The 16,497-nt window shown below is 43.8% G+C and overlaps 1 protein-coding gene across 1 annotated transcript; it reads right to left on the bottom strand.

The window, feature by feature from the left end:
- Positions 1-4,162: 4,162 nt before the first annotated feature.
- Positions 4,163-10,527, bottom strand: LOC118566619 (L-lactate dehydrogenase B chain). The gene is made up of 8 exons (XM_036149268.1): positions 10,387-10,527; positions 7,650-7,786; positions 7,444-7,561; positions 7,182-7,355; positions 6,909-7,082; positions 6,716-6,833; positions 5,742-5,865; positions 4,163-4,711 (listed from the first exon to the last, which is right to left on the bottom strand). Exons 2-8 carry the CDS (start codon positions 7,776-7,778, stop codon positions 4,544-4,546), a joined length of 1,005 nt encoding a protein of 334 aa, XP_036005161.1. The 5' UTR covers positions 7,779-7,786; positions 10,387-10,527; the 3' UTR covers positions 4,163-4,543.
- Between the last annotated feature and the right edge of the window lie 5,970 nt (positions 10,528-16,497).

Genomic DNA, 16,497 nt, shown 5'->3' with positions numbered 1-16,497 from the left:
TGTTCGTTGGGGGTGATAATGGGAGTGTGGGAGCGGCCCCGTTTGGACTTGATTCTGCACAGAAAACTCATGCGACAGGTGGGCTACCTAACAGTGAATTTTATTTTAAAATAGATGTATGAATCTGTAGCTACAGGCAGCAGCTGGACAAACCTTGAAATGAGAGTTGGTGGAGAACCAGGCTTATTGTATTGCGTGGTCAATTAGGGAATCAGAAAGTTAGTTTTTTCCTCCTGAATTAATTTATTATTTACCTCAGAATAAAGCTGCAGTTTAGTTTAGGGGATTGGAGGTTTAATTTGCTCCCCACCGTATTTTTTTACATTTTTATTTCTGACATAAGAAAAGTGTTTTACAGTGTATAATTTTGTATGTTTGTTTGCTCCTTTCAACTTTTATATTTCAGAGTTGTGAAATGTTTTGGAAGGTGACTTTGTGATAAAATTCTCTTTTTAAAGATAGATTTGTAGAATGTAATCTGAATCCATATTGTACTGTACTGTTTGAAAACTTATTTTGAATTTGGAAAATACTTAATAGGGCATGACAAGACCCTTCTCTGGGACTTTTGCCCTCAGCTCTTGCTTCGTCAGCCAAATAAAATCATTTTACTACACAGATAGAAGGAAAAAAAAAAAGAACCACACAGCCATCCAGTAATTTTAAAATGCAAAAGATGCTTTGGAAACATATGAAGAGTTTAATTCCTATGATGCCAATAAAGATTTTCCATGGACTATTGAGAGGGATGTAAATATTTTAAAAATTTCTGTTAAGATGGGAAAAAAAGAAAAAAAAAGAAAGAAATACTTTTAAATTATTGCTGCTTTTAAATTGTTTAAATACCCTCGTCGAGATGCTGGTCTCGTTCCTATCAGAAACATAATTCACGGTAGATACAAAAGGCATTGAAGAAAAAAATGTCAAACTCTATCTGCAAGTGGAATTATGAAAGTAATACCTCTACAGTGAGACACTATTAAGACTTTTATGGTTAGGATGAACTGTTTTGTCAATTTCAGTATGTGGACCGGGCACAAAGAGGGATAAAAATAATGCGTGCACAAAACAATTGTATTCAAAAATACATCGAGAGACAAAAGGAAATGGAAGAAAAATCATGCATGATTATATAATATGGAGAATAATGAATGTAAAGACAGAAGGAAAATAGATGTGATGATTACACAAAACATGACATTAAAGTGATGTATGAAAAAGGAGATAGTGTGCATTATGGTGCTCAAATACAGAATAAAGAACAACTTGCTATAAACACTAGGCGTTTGTTTTACGCAATAACACTGCTCATAAAAAGAAAATGTAACTCAAAAGTGATAATGTTTGAAAGAATTCCCAGCTTCATTAAAATAAATCCAATAAAAAATAAAAGCTTTTCGAGACCCATTCATCTCCACAAAAACACTGATTCAAGGTTTATGAACTAAATAAGAAAGAAAGGGGAAATGTTTTAACATGAAAGCATTTCAGTCCGGCATGCCTCCAGGAAGATCTGTTAGAGCTGTTTAAACTTGTTTGTAGGTCTCCAACAGCAGCTTTATTTAGGTTTGCTGCTCTGGCAGAGCTTCAAAATATATCGTGTCAGCAAAAAGTATTCACAACCCTTCTCTTCTAGATTTTGCTCCATTACAGCCTCATTCTAAACTCCTTTCAGAATTATTATTCTTTAATAACAGAAAACAGGTTTTCACGTATTTTTTTATATGCATTAAAATGTTAACATTTAAACAACCTAGGAACAGGTCTAAATATTTGTATACTTTGCTCTGCTGATCAGATACTGATCTGTTCTCCACTCTTAAATCTGCTGCTAAACATGATCGGGCACGTGCTCCGATGGTACAAGGGTAGTGGACACGACCCATGTACAACGGCCTTAGTCCTTTACCACATGTCCCCCCATTCCCCTCTCTCAAACCCCCTTTCCTGTCAGCCTACTTTGAAAAAACGTGGCACAAAAACCCAGTAAAATAATATTTTTAAACAAACAGATAGGGAATGAAGCACACTTGTCTATATAAAGTCTCATAGAGCAAATCAGAGGAGAAACCAAACAATGAAGTCAAATGAATCACCTGTGGACCTCCGAGACTAGATATTGTCAAAGCATAAATCTGCAGAGGGATACAAAAGGTTTTTGGCAGAGTGTTGGGGAAAAGCACTGTAGTCTCCAATAATCCAAGAAAGCAGAGGTTTGAACCAACAGGACCCTCCTTTGGTCTGGCTGTGGAACCAGACTGAGCTTATGCAGAAAACGATGAAACACCAAACACAGATGAGCTAAACTTTGTAAAGAAATACTGGAGAATTGCTGCCAAAGGTAACTTAACAAATGATTAATCCATAAGTGTGAAAACTGATGTACATTTTATGTGTTTTTTTTGTCACAGCCCACAGGAGAAGACGTGCAGGAGACTTCCTGGCAGAAGATCCCAACCTGTGCCTCTCCCTAAGGGAAGATGAGCAGCAACAGCTCCTGTGCAACGACCGCCGTAGCAAATTCAACTACAACCCGTTTGGCCTCCGCTTTGGGAAGCGCTACAACAACTATGTGCTCAGAAGAGCCGTTAAAAGAGCCAGGACCAGGGGCTTTTTGCCCCCGTCCCTCTTCTCCCGAGAGCTGGAGACGTCCTAAAGAAAGATCGCCTTCAGCCGAGGAATTGTGCAATTTGTGGCAGGCGGTCACAAATAAAAGGCTTGCCTCTAATTAAAGCGTTTCCCTGAGTAAGAGTTTTATACCCGTCTGTGATGTATGCTGATTTTCAGACCCACTATGAGGCTAGCATGTGAATAATTACAGTTGGAGCCTGAAAACACACAAGGTCATGCATGCCGTTACGTTCGCCGGTGATAGAAAACTGAGTTCAAAGGGCACATGTCTAATGTTTACCACTTTAAATCTGTTTAGACCAGCAACCAGTTTACCCTGTAAACATCAGAGGACAGGGTTCAGACATTTTCCATAAAAAAAAGAGAAAATGTAGTTATCGAACTACCAACCTTTAATTTGACAGACAATCTGACAGTTTCCTCCTGAAATAAAGCCACCCACTTTAACCCCTTGGTGTCTTCCAAGGAAGCAACGATTTGGCCCTTTAATAGAAAATCTGACGAGCTACTGCAGAGCTTTAAGAGTCCACCAGGTGGCAGTGCAGTTCATTTTAACCACACCTGTTTACACTGTGGATACCCACCTAGTGTTTAAAGCAAAGTAAGTTAATTGTAATTTAATTAAAGCAATGTCCAGCTTTAATAGACTATCCAACCTTGGATCCAGCGGAGCAGTGTGGCTTCTGGACCAGAGGACCGTCTGGTCGCTCTGTCACCAAAGCATGAACAATATCTGCATCCTCATGAAAATAAGTTTAACTCTCAGTGCAGGACCTGCAGGGGCAATTGTCTTCTTGTGTTAGCAATGGTTACCTTTAAAGAACACCAATGCAGGCATCATTGCTTAACGTCAAGATTGGCCTCACAAGCACAAAACCTCAGCTAAGAATATAAAGGCCTAAAGAAATGTTATTTAAAATAATTAAAACCTTCGAGCCGGAAGGTTCTGCTGCAGAGAAGACGCTTCAGGAGGTCCGAGTGTCCACCGCACTGCAGGACCGTCTCCTTTAGGAGTGTGCTGCTGCTGCAGCAGCAGTGATCCTCCCACCAGTGCAGAGCTTGCTCAGAATTGTCAGATGGGTGCGAGTGCACGTCTAAAACTTTGAGTGACGGTTTCCTTCAACTTTAAGATTTGTCACTTTTCCGAAACACCAGAAAAATAAATAAATAAAAAAAAATTCTACATTATTTTGAATGATTTTAACAAATATGATCCCTAGATTACCTGTTTGATAAATATATTAGCTTGATTGGTAATAAAGGCTTTATTAGCTTGTAGCGCTTTTGGCCTTTGACAAATAGATGGCTTGCCCCTGTCCCCCGTCCCCGAACAGAAAACAGAAGACACAGTACCCTTTGTGACCATATTTATTATTCCAACACATCTTATGACAAACTGGTTCCCCCTTACTTTAACATTCCCATGCGACTGGTTCACTGTGCTGCTCTGTCAACTTACAGCCAGAGGAACACCGCTGTTGGACTTTAAGGGTCTTTCAGGGCAGTTGTGAGCTCTTACTAGGAAAATCCCTGCAGCTAAGAGGAGTCAAGTGAGATCAGTAGAAACGACAGATAAAGAGCCTTTGGAAGGTGTTTGATCGTCAAAGCCACAGGTAGGAATCCTTCCTGAGAAGGCTAGTAGGAGTCGGCAACACAAAACACAGGAGAAGAAGAAGCCAACGAGCGGTTTGGAAGCCGACATCTTACTTTAGGAATCACATCAGTGGATTTAGAGCGACGGACTGCAGCACTGATACATAGCGATAGAATTTCCAAATCCTCCCTGCCTCGGCTCTAAAAGGCACTCATAGCTTCCTACAGTAAGGGCGTTAAAGTCTGGAAACGGGACGATAGAAAAACGAAGGAAGGCTGTGAGACGACGGGGGTCTTCTGCACGGTGGGGTGGACGTGTTCACAGGTCCTTCAGGTCCTTCTGGATGCCCCACAGGGTGTCGGCGCTCTTCTTCAGCTGGGCCACCTCCGCGTCCGTCAGGGTCATGTTCACCACGCTGCCGACGCCGCTGCCGTTCAGGACGCAGGGCAGAGACAGGAAGACCTCCTCGCCGATGCCGAACATGTCCTGGAATACAAGGACGTTTATGAGAGAAGAGCCAGAGGCAGCAGGCCCTCAGCTGCTGGTTATGCATCTCAGAAAAAAAACAATTTACTAGAAGCTGCAGCTGAGTAAATCATATCACTGAAAGGTTTATTTATATCCCTCAAATCCAAAAGTTAAACTCATAATATTACTGATTTATTCCGCAGTGGCTAAATATACAACGCGGTTTGGGCCAGGCTAGTTCGCCGGCGTTACCATGACGACGAGCCGGTACCAAGTGCTAGGGTCCCTTGACCTGAATGCATGTTGTGAAACGGTGGGGCGTCACTGAGGAGGATCGACATGTCAGTTTCCAGAACGTTTACTGGAACCAGTCTTCCCCAGAACTCTGCATCTCCCTGAGCCAGATTCATGCAGTTCATATTTCTCACTGCTGCAGAGATTTTAAAATCGAAAGTAGCCCAGTGATGTTAAAAGAGAAAGAATTTTAAAAATACCCATTTATGTATTTTGGTGCACAGTCAGTTCCACCCCAGTCCAGCAGGAGGCAGTTTAAGCTACACGATGCCAGAATGCATTACAGAATATAAATATCTGCGTATCATCAGGAGGGTGACAGCAAAACTAAAACAAGGGAAGATTGTTTCACACTTGTATAAAAACATTTTTGAGGCTGTAGGAGCACAAGAAAATGTATGAGAAGATATCTTTTGGTATTTTGCAGAAAGTCTTTAAACAAAGTTCCCCCGCTGGAGGACCAGCAGCTTGGATCCTCCATCTCTGTACCTTTCATCCTCATCCTTTCAAGGCTGCAGTTGTTCCCTTTCTCTACCACGCCCCCTCCCATTTTCATTTAACATGCTAAGGTACAGCACTCAGGGAATAAGCCAGCAACTTTTACAAAAAAAAAGAAATAGATCTAAAGTGACTTTCAAATCATCTAAAAAAAAAAAGTGACTTTTTTTTCATTAGTTGTAAGCCAGAATCAGTTAAGAACATTTAAAATGTATATGACCGTGTGGAATAAAGGGTTAATAAATAGATGGCATACCTTCACCATGGTGGAGACGGGGTGGACGCGGCTCAGGTTCTTCACGATGCTCTCAGTCAGGTCAGCCACACTGAAGCCAATGGCCCAGTTGGTGTAACCCTTCAGCTTGATCACCTCGTAGGCGCTGGAACACAAAGCGGTCCAGGGGTTCAGATCCCGCCTCAGTGAGAGTGTGTGTGTGTGTGTGTGTGTGTGTGTGTGTGTGTGTGTGTGTGTGTGTGTGTGCTAGGAGCGTTTGAATCACTGCACAAGGCTCACAGATCTTATCGCAGGGTCCGTTCTCCCAGGACTCATCTGTAATTAGCGCAGCAGAGACCCACTTCCACCTCGGCACACTAAGTCACCGCTCACGCTCCTAATTACGGATTCACGCGGAGAGCAAAACGAAGGTCCCGGCTGACAGGGAGGCAGTGTTGTAGTACTCGAGTCCGAGACTCGAACTCGAGTCCGAGACTCGGACTCGAGTCCGAGACTCGAACTCGAGTCCGAGTCATTAGCTAAATTTAGAGACTCGTGACTTGACTTGGACTTGAGCACTGATGACTCGAACTTGGACTCCTACATTCAGATCATTCTGACTCAGAAATTGAGAAAAAGACTCAACTTTTTTTTATATCATTAGGCTATAATTTTAATATGTCATTAGAATATTATTTGGTGTATTATTTTAATATCTAACTTATTAGTACAATGTGGTGGAGTGTGGAGTTTTTTTAGTTTAAAAACATGTAGGCTATGCTTACTTTAGTGCGGAACTTGGACTCGACTTGATCAATAGTGACTCGACTCGGACTTGACTCTGATGAGTAGTGGACTTGACTCAGACTCGACTGGGATTTTTTTTTTTAATGACTTGGACTTGACTCGGACTTGAACACTGGAGACTCGAACCTGGACTCGGACTCGAGGCATAGTGACTTGACTACAACACTGCAGGGAGGTAACCACAGAGAGGAGCGCCAGCTTAGACTAACCTGTCCACCACGGCCTTGTGGGTGGCCTTCCACTGCTCCTTGTCGCCGTCGGTGCCGATCTCCGGGTTCAGCTTCTGCAGGCTGACCCCGGCGACGTTTGCGCCGCTCCACACGGGAACTGCAATCACACCCGTCAGGTCAGTACGCCATCAGCCCCTCACCAGGAGAGCGGTTTCCGCCGCGCTACACTCACCGCTGGTGTCTCCGTGCTCGCCCAGCACCCAGCCGTTGAAGGCACTGGCGTGGATGCCGAGGCGCTCGGCCATCATGTAGCGGAAGCGAGCCGAGTCCAGGTTGGTGCCGCTGCCGATGACCCGGTGCTTGGGCAGACCGCTCAGCTTCCAGGTCACGTAGGTCAGCACGTCAACTGTGGACCAACGGGATCGGACAGAAGAGGAGAGAGTGGGGGGTTAACGGCACCGGAGCAGCGCGGCAGCTTCGTGGTCGGGGCGGAAGGCGTTCTCACCGGGGTTGGACACCACCAGGATTGTGCAGTTGGGGCTGTACTTTATGATCTGCGGGATGATGCACTTGAAGACGTTGACGTTCCTCTGGACCAGGTTGAGGCGGCTCTCGCCCTCCTGCTGCCGCACGCCGGCCGTCACCACCACCAGGCGGGAGTTGGCCGTCACGGCGTAGTCTGACGGAGGAGAGGCACAGAGACACGGCCTGTTGGAGCACGTCCGGAGCGGAGGGGGGCGAGCGCAAGCGTGGGCGCGACCTCTCACCTTTATCGGCGACCACCTTGGACGTCTTCAGGAAGAGGAGGCCGTGCTGCAGGTCCATCATCTCCCCTTTGAGGCGGTCCTCCATCACGTCCACCAGAGCGAGCTCGTCACACAGGTCCTGTCCACGGGAGCACGCGGCGAGTTAGCTCAAACATCCGCTAGCTCCTTACTCACATGCTGGAGGAGGAGGAGGAGGAGAGGCTTACCCGCAGCAGGATGCTGACGGCACACGCCATGCCGACCTGGCCCACACCCACCACGGTCACCTTGTTCCTGGGAGGCTCAGCGGAGGAGCTGGCCAGGGGGGTGATCAGCTTCTGCAGGACTGAAGACATGATTGCAGCTGTGGGGACACAGAACACAAGCCAGATGAGGCAAGTTGTACCAACACAAACCAACACTTCCATCCATAATACACTGCTCTGGTTTTCCCTTGACACGGATTAACCGCTCATCATTTTTGCCACAACTTCTGGCCAATAATAATAATAATAATAATAATAAGTCATCCTTCCAACCATCAATGTCTGCTTTCTTTACATTGCTTTTCTTTCTGGAGTTAGCACTGCCAATTAACTTAAAGCTGCCCTTCAATAAACGGCTGTAAAGCCATCAATAAACTAATGAGTCATTGCCGGCGCGCTGCAGGTTTCCTTAGGCAATACTCCGTGGTACATTGCACAGCTAGCACCGCTCGTGCACTTTCGTTTCAACACGGGAGCGACGGGTTTTGCAAGGAAGGTCAAAAGGTCATCCAATAGCCGGCTGGGTCCAGAGGTCTTCCTCACTTGGAGGCTTCACAGCGCCACCTACTGGTACGCTTGCTGCTTCAAACGCTTTCCCCTCGTCGGACTTCCCCAGGAGAGTTTGCCGAGTTCAGTGGGTCTGATGGGTCCTGCGGTCTGTGGATGTGACTCCAAAGGTTTGAATCATGAAAACGGAAACCGGACTGCTCGGGGAGGGGGATCGTTTCATTTATTTCCCACTCAATAAAAGGAATTTTTGAGTTGAATTGAACGATGCAAAAGAAAGCGGATTCACATCCACTGTTCCCTCGAAGCTGCGTCCGCGAGCAACCTCTGCGCGGGCAGCAAATCTAGGCAGCACAGAAAATAAAGTCCAAGCCGAACTGTAGACAAAATGTTACCAAACCAAAAGTTATTTTGTAGCATATTTCCAACTCTGGTGCAAAGGTGAGCCACAGTCCCACTCTGTGCTCCAGGTGCTGATCGGAGCGCACCACTGATTGATGGGTGGGGCAGAACAGACGCCTTTCTGGTTGGCCAGGTGGCCGTGTGTGCGTCTTTGTTACTCCTGCTGCATGTCAGCTGTTTGTGTGGCTGTGTGTTTGGGATCTGCTTATCTGAGATCCTAAAGTGCTATTTTTTAACCAATTTGGTTGTTTTTTAGCTCTACACCTGCTGTTTGTTCCTGGAGCGCTGTTGCTCTGCTGGCGTTATCAGCTACAGTCCTTCCAAGTGCTCGACCTCTGCTGGTTTCTGACCAGCCTTGTTCTACCTCCATTTTTGAAAAGTAGCTCTGTTTATACATCTTATTTTATGAGCGCACGCCTGAGGACTACAGATATGTCCATTCCTGCACACATCCACACCCTGACGGTGGTGAGCTACATTGTAGCCACAGCTGCCCTGGAGCAGACCCACAGAAAAAGAGGCTGCACAGAACCACATGCTTGTGCTAAATCCCATTGAACAAAATATAAATTATTTAATTGCAATAAATTTGGAACTCAGATGTACATGTCTCATTTCTTTCTTAGCAGGACCCCTCTGACATAACACCTACTATACAGCTCATAAAAAAAAAAAATCTGTGTTTTTCATTTAAAATCGGTTTAAATCAGTTTCATCTAAACCAAGTAATGTAAAATAAATTACTGCTGTAATTTGATTCTTTTAGTAAGCCACGTAGCTTTTTATAATCTCAGGTTTGGGGACAGGCGTCACGCTCTTGTAGCCTCAGACACGTGAACAATCAGGGGGAACATTGTTCACATCGATGGGACTCATTCAGGTCCACAGCAGCGTGGAAACTGAGGACATCTGATCCACATCGAAGCCCTGGGCCTAGAATAGTTCACCTGTTAGCTCAGCTTGCTAACATGCCAGGCATCTCAAGGTCAAACGAACAGTGGAAACAGGCCCTCAGGGGGGGGACGGGGCCCAGAGCCATAAAGGGACACCCCCCCATCTGCCCTCTGCCTTCCAGCTGCACATGTGGCTGACAACAGCCTGCAGGACCCAAAGGGCCAGCTTTAACCTCCAGAACCTTGGGTCCGTGTTGCACAGGCAGCCCTTCACTGTTGCTGCTTTAAAATAGTCTGTGTGAGCCTGCCGCACACTTGGACTGGTTTAAAGGCGGACATGTTGGTTCTGCAGCCCGGTGCTGAGGGCCTTTCAGAGGCCGCTGGGCCCCAGCCTCCCCCCACGGCGACCTTCATGCTGAGGAGCTTCCTAACAAGATGGAGGCTTCAAACAGACGCCTTTTGTTTTAGTAGCCGGGAGTCAGTTTAGATTATTTCTACTTCAGACCTGCACCAGTATTCATTCAATTACATTTAACAGTAAATAAACTTTGTATTGTAGAGTGCACGTTACTAAAAAAAAAAATACTTCCGCGTTAAAATGTTACAAAGTACCAATTCTGTTTGTTTTGCTACAAACTAACATGATGAGGCTCCCCTCTAAACATGGCGGAAAAAGCACCGGAGCTCCGGAGGACGGCTCCTTTAGCTGGAGCCACGGCGGGCCCGCAGCCTGACAGCCAGGCCGAAGAGCATCCATTGCTGCTGCTGCCTTCCGCACGCAGGGCGCAGGGCGCGTGACGCGAGGCCCCGCACCCCCGACCCCGCGTCTGCGGGACGCCTGCGGGTAGGGCTGCAAAGCTGCAAGGTCAAAGCAGAAAGACGATGCAAACACTCACAGATCAGAAGAAAAGGCTGGGATCAGAGACTGAGTGGTGTCCGGCGGAGCGAGGTGACGGCCAGCTGCTGTGAGGCTGAACGAGCAGAAAGCAGGAAGAGAAGTAGGCAGGAGGAGGAGGAGGAGGAGGATGTGGCCGGGGCCGGGCTCCGGAGGGAGGGAGGAGGGAGGAGGGGACTGAACAGGATGTGCAGGATGTCACATCAGCAGCTCAGGGCCAAGCAGGGCTGCTGCTTTAACGTGGCGGTAGCCTGCCTTCAGGCTTGTTCAAAACCTTTCTAATAGTCGATGATGATACAAATAAGTAGGTCTGCAAAGAAGATCCGTTCTGCACCGAAAACACGCCTTTTTGTTATTATTATTTTTTTTATAATACACTACATTTGAATCCTGATGCAGAAATATTGACAGATCAAAACGTGTCTAAGCCAGTCGTTAATAAATGAGGGTGCCAAGGATGTCCATTGTCGCCTTTGTTTCTTACTTTAGAAATGGAACCCTTTGCAATGGCAGTAAGACTGCATCAGGCTATAACTGGCATTACAATTAGACAAGTAGAGCACAAACTTTCATTATATACATGTTGACCTGTTGCCTATTTGTGTTCAGTGCATGGGTGTCCAAGCATTTTGGCACATGGGCCAAAGCCTAATGTATACTCAAAAGTATGCATATGGTGCTGGAGCTTTTACACAATAATAATCATCATCTTTATTGTAACATACATTCCAATGAAATTTGTTCTCTGCATTTAACACATCTCCTTGGTGAGCAGTGGGCAATCTGAGGTTAAGGGTTTTGCTCAGGGACCCAGAGTGGCAGTGTGTGGGAGTTGAACCCAGAACCTGCCGGACAAAAGTGCAATGCTCTACCCACTAGGCCATCACTTTGTCACGTTACAGTCTCAAACAGAAAGTAGTGCGTCATTGTGAAGTGGAAGGGAAATTCTTTGTGATTTTAAAATGTTTTTACAAATAAAAATGTGAAGTGTGTGACGTGCATGAGTGTTCAGACCCCATGAAACAATAACATCTAGGCCCGTATTTCACTACACTTTCATTCAGTAATAACACTGACCATTTAGATCTGACATGCGACTATACTCCTCTATTAGTTTAAGCAAAACTGGAATATATCTTTTTCAACTATATGCTCTACTATGTGCTCTACTTGTCTGATTGTAATGCCGGTTATAGCCTGAGGCGGTCTTACTGCTATGGCAAAGGGTTCCACTGCTAAAGTAAGAAACAAAGGCGACAATGGACACCCCCGACGGCACCCTCACTAATTAACGATAGGCTTAGACACGTTGTGATCTTTCAACATTTCCGCATTAGGATACAAACACAGTAGGTGTATCCAGTTTTTAACGTTATCTCCACAGCTGAAATGGTTTAAGACGTTAAACAGATAGGCCCGCTCAGCCTTGTCTTTTCTTCAGCAGGACAAATGGCAATCTGTTAAGGGCTGCAGAAGACCCGGGTGGAGCTTCCCTTCCAGCAGGACTACTGCCCTGCAGCCATAGTTTGAATAGCATGCAGCACACAGTCTTCGTGTGTATGTTCAAAGTCCAGACCTAAATCCATATGAGACTATGTGGAAAGACTTGAAATATGGTGCTCACAGACACTTTCAATTAGGGCTGGGCGATAGGACGATACATATCGTACGGACGATAGAAAAGTGTCTACAGTGCTAATTCTATTCTATCGTTTCTACCACCATTTTATCTCGTATTCAAGCAAATATTCCCCAATGTAGACTACGACAAACTTATTAGTGTAGTCACGTAGCCTACACACAGTTTATAAGTGATAAACAAGATTTATTTATTTTTAATTCACAAAGAAGCGCCGTCTTGTGGTTTTGCAACATGACGCTACTTTACGGCTTTTGACTCACACGCGGGTTTGCGACATGCTTTACGTTACTTAACTCATGAGAGCTGAGAGATGGAGACGCAGGAGGCTGAAGTCTTAAACCCGTGGTCGCAACAAACAGAGACAGCTACGCCGGCAACCCAAGATGAAGCACTTTTACCAAAAAAGTTTCGATAATCTATATTGCCGTTATGGTATGCAAACTTTGTAACTATACAAAGTTACAATATATATTTTATAATAAATATTTCAGACACTTGTAACTAACGTTCGTTCAAAAATTTGTGCTTTTCTACTCCGAAACATTAGTGCACTTTTATTTATTTATTTTGGTAATTTAATTTAAAAACCTGTAGGATTTTGAAAAAAAATGTGAAGGGTACTGTAGCGCTACCTCTGCCTCATTTTATGTATTTATGTTACTGCACTCCATTTTAATTTTGTAATTTGTGACAGTACTATAAATGTCACTTCAGAATAAAGTTTGAAAAAAGTAAACAATTATGTTTTGTCATATTTTTCAGAGATTTGCTGAAAACTTACTTAATTGGGGCATATTGCAATATATATCGTTATTGTGATATAAAATAGTCCATATCATGATATATGATTTTTTCCATATCGCCCAGCTCTACTTTCAATCTGACCTGACTGAACTTACAAAGAAAAAAACAGGTCAAACGTTTAAGTTTGATGCACAGACCTAGTAGAGACACACCCCAGAAGACTTGGAGCTGTAAGAGAAGAGAAACACCTACTGAAGTAATTTCTCTGTTAAAAGTTGTTCTAGAAATGTAATCATTTGGGAAATCAGATGCTTTCAAATTCAGTCGAAAACAGCAAATAATGCAAAATTGGAGAGCAGTAGGAGAATGCACCAGACTGAAGAAAAGTGGTCATTATGTCTTCCAGCAGACTATAATAGAAATTAATAGAAAAGCTTTTTATTTCTGTCCTAGATGGTGACAGGCTAAGCCTAAAATAGCATAACTACAGAGATAATTCAGGATAACCTCTGCCACCCTAACTATAAGCTTTATCAACAAAAAAAGTTATAGGGCTGGTCTTAAAAGTAGACAAGCGTGTTCTGTACGACTCAGGTTATGATACATAAGGACCAGTTTGGAATAGTGCGTTCACACTGAACCCAAATCATCAGGGGAGGTTCACATAACCCGCTGAAACTCACAGGAGGCAGTAGAGTGTGTAAATGATCTGCGTCCCCTGCTGCCACGGACAAAGGGTTTGTCACACTAAGCCTAGACAACACAGATAAGTGGACTTTATCATTAGGCTGCAGCAGTTACAGTGCAGGACTGAGCATTTCCAGAGGTTGTTCATCCCCTCTCCCATTAGCCTCCTGATCAAACATGTAATAAATCCTACACGTCTTTTTGGGTCACTGCAATATCAATGTAGATCAATAAATACTGTCCAGGGAATCTACACAGTCATACACTTGTGCAATATCTGTATTCATTGCAGTGACAAAATCTGTTTATTATTTATATATAGCTGTGTAGGAAGGCATAGAGTTTTCTGTACATATTCCAAGTTTTCTAAATCTCTTCAATTCTTGTCTCTTTTGAGAATTATTCCTCCATTTTCTCTGTCTTAGTGTATTTTATTCCCATTTTTATGCATAACATTTTTACATGAATTTTGTATTCCAGCACTGTCATTAACAAGAGAATTTACCCAGTGTGGGGTGAAGAAAGACTTTTCTAGATTGAGTCATGGGGATTTTTTATAAGAGGCTGTGTTCCACAGTGAAACCGTGCTTAGAAGGATCTAGAAACCGAGCCGTGAAGCGCCGGGTCGCGGCTACATGTACTGTTCATAATCCAAAGAAATAAAACAGTTTTGGTTATTACCCACAGTAGTCAGTGTAGTTTATTTGAGACAATAAGAATGGAGTTTAAACTGCTGTCATTTTTGTCACATATGTTCATGCATCACATCTACAAGAGCCTAAGAAATAAATTATGTTTGGTATAATATTAAATCCTGACCAGTCTATGACATATGTGTCGCTTATGAGCTACCCGTTTTAGATAGCATGAGCATTTGGGTGAAGACTGTAAAGTTTTCAGTGTGGCAAAATTTCTCAGTTTCTTCCTCATACTTACTACATACTACATTGAACTGATGACAGTTCAATGCTCTGTACACTATCTATGAGAACCCATCATGGTCAAATACTTCTTAGCTACATCAGTTAGGAAGTTCGTAAGTTAGACTGCCCCAGTGGTCAAGAAAGAGGATCTTCATCAGTGCAGACAGAGCATCTGCATAGTCTAGCAGGAGATGAAGTAGCATTATTTGCTCGTTGCTGCAACATTTGAGTGACACTTGTGTAAATTTCAGAGCAGGGACTCTTATATGAAGTATATACATTACCTCAGAAATTTTGGACATGTCTTAAAAACACGCAACAGCTGGAGAACTCATATGTCCAGCATTAAATGAGTTGAAAGGCAAAGCTGGATCGTCATTTATATAAAGCCATCTAGTCACACATACAATTGGTGGTCCAATTCAAATGACACAAAAAAATATTTTTGAGATCGGTCTGCTAGGGTCACACAGATATGTCAGTGTGACCAGGATAAAAGAGGCATTCAGCATATTCAGAATATTTTATTGAGACTTTATTTGAAAAAAACAAAACAAACAAAAAACACATTGTATGGGGCACTCAACTGATAAAAAAACAAAAACAAAAAACATAAAAGATGCTAGACAGATTAGATTAAAACAGCCAGTAGATAATTATAGAATTATATCTCTGAGAATTAATATGCCAGCTGCGGGCCGAGACACAAGGCTGTGTGTAACGTTCTTGTTTGCTCAGGATAAAGCCTAAAAGATTGTAACAGCTCAGTAACAAGATGACGGGGTTCCAGGAAGTCTGCACCGATGTCTTTACTTTTCTTGATGTACCAACTTGTGGCCATTTCTCTCATGTAGAGCAGGGAACAACCAGCAATGCAGCCTGCAAACCAAACCAAGATGCTGTAAAAAGGAACTGAAGGTTCATCTCTACATTGTTCCTGCTAAGCAGTTTGATGAAAGGTAGGCTATGCTGAGCTCTCCTCAAACAGTATGTGGCGGTAGATGACCAGGACCGGTCCTGGCTTAGTTGCACTAATTCAGATCTTTTTTAAGCAATTTTTTTTTACAGTATATCTAACAAAATCTGCAGCAGCTGGAGTATTACAACATCATCCCTAATTTTTAAAAATTACTTTTGCATTTTTTGTTATACAGAGAAGCTGTTGTGTCACTTTAAGTGCCGGTAGGATTGAGAAATAGTCATTTGTCTATTACACAAAAAAGGTTATCCGGCACCAATATGTGCTGGTCCGGTACGTGACAACTGCAACTTCCTCTGGAAGAATCGCTGCGTTTTCACTGAATATTTCACTTTCTGAGCAGGGAAACAGCTTTAAATGAAACATAGATCCATAATCTGACATGTTCTATAGTTTTATATGCAGCTGTACTGTAAAAGTATACCCCGCCTCCTTGAATCACAATGTTCCAAGTATCAAAATAATAAATCCCATCTGGTTCTTAGAATTTTGATTATTTGGGATGAGAGTCAGCTCCGCTAAATTGGAACTCATTAGAGGGACAATATTTCCCGTCTGGCCTGGGAATGCCTTGGGATGAGCTGGAGGTTGTTGCCGGGATGAAGGATGTCGGGGATCCTCTCCTGGACCTGTTGCCCCTGAGACTTAATCCTGAAAAGCAGAGGACAATGGATGGATGGATGGATGGATGGATGGATGGATGGATGGATGGATGGATGGATGGATGGATGGATGGACGGCCCTTATTAGGTTCTTAAAGCTGCAAAACGGTAACCAGTGACAGCCAATAATCTAATGTAATGTGAGTGAGCGAGTACTTTTGGCCGCTCCCCTTTTCAGGGGTTGTCACAACAAGTCAGTACAACTTGCAGAAAGACTTGAGAGAGTTTTCACACCAGATCCCCTTCCTGGGATACTGGAATCCTGGAATCCCAACTGAGATTCGAACTTGGGTCTGAGTCCACTAAACCACAGATGGGTCCTACAAATATTTAATGTAATAATGGTCAAAGATCTAACTGATCATCAGCTAGTTTCCCAGTTAGCTGCTCTGCAGGATAAAGGGGTGTGTCCGTACCGGGTCAAGGAGAAAAACACGACCTTAGAATCTGCTGGGAAACATTTTAGCACAATTTC

This window comes from Fundulus heteroclitus, chromosome 17 (assembly GCF_011125445.2).
Source record: "Fundulus heteroclitus isolate FHET01 chromosome 17, MU-UCD_Fhet_4.1, whole genome shotgun sequence".
Lineage (NCBI taxonomy): Eukaryota > Metazoa > Chordata > Actinopteri > Cyprinodontiformes > Fundulidae > Fundulus > Fundulus heteroclitus.
The sequence above is the reverse complement of the archived record's forward strand: the minus strand, read 5'-3'. Positions and strand labels throughout refer to the sequence as shown.

Coding starts and splice junctions, on each gene's coding strand:
- LOC118566619 (XM_036149268.1), bottom strand. CDS start 7,778: ATGTCTTCAGTCCTGCAGAAGCTGATCACCCCCCTGGCCAGCTCCTCC. Junction 6,834..6,908: donor CGAGCACGGAGACACCAGCG/GTGAGTGTAGCG, acceptor GTGTGATTGCAG/TTCCCGTGTGGAGCGGCGCA. Junction 4,712..5,741: donor CCGTCTCCACCATGGTGAAG/GTATGCCATCTA, acceptor CTTGTATTCCAG/GACATGTTCGGCATCGGCGA.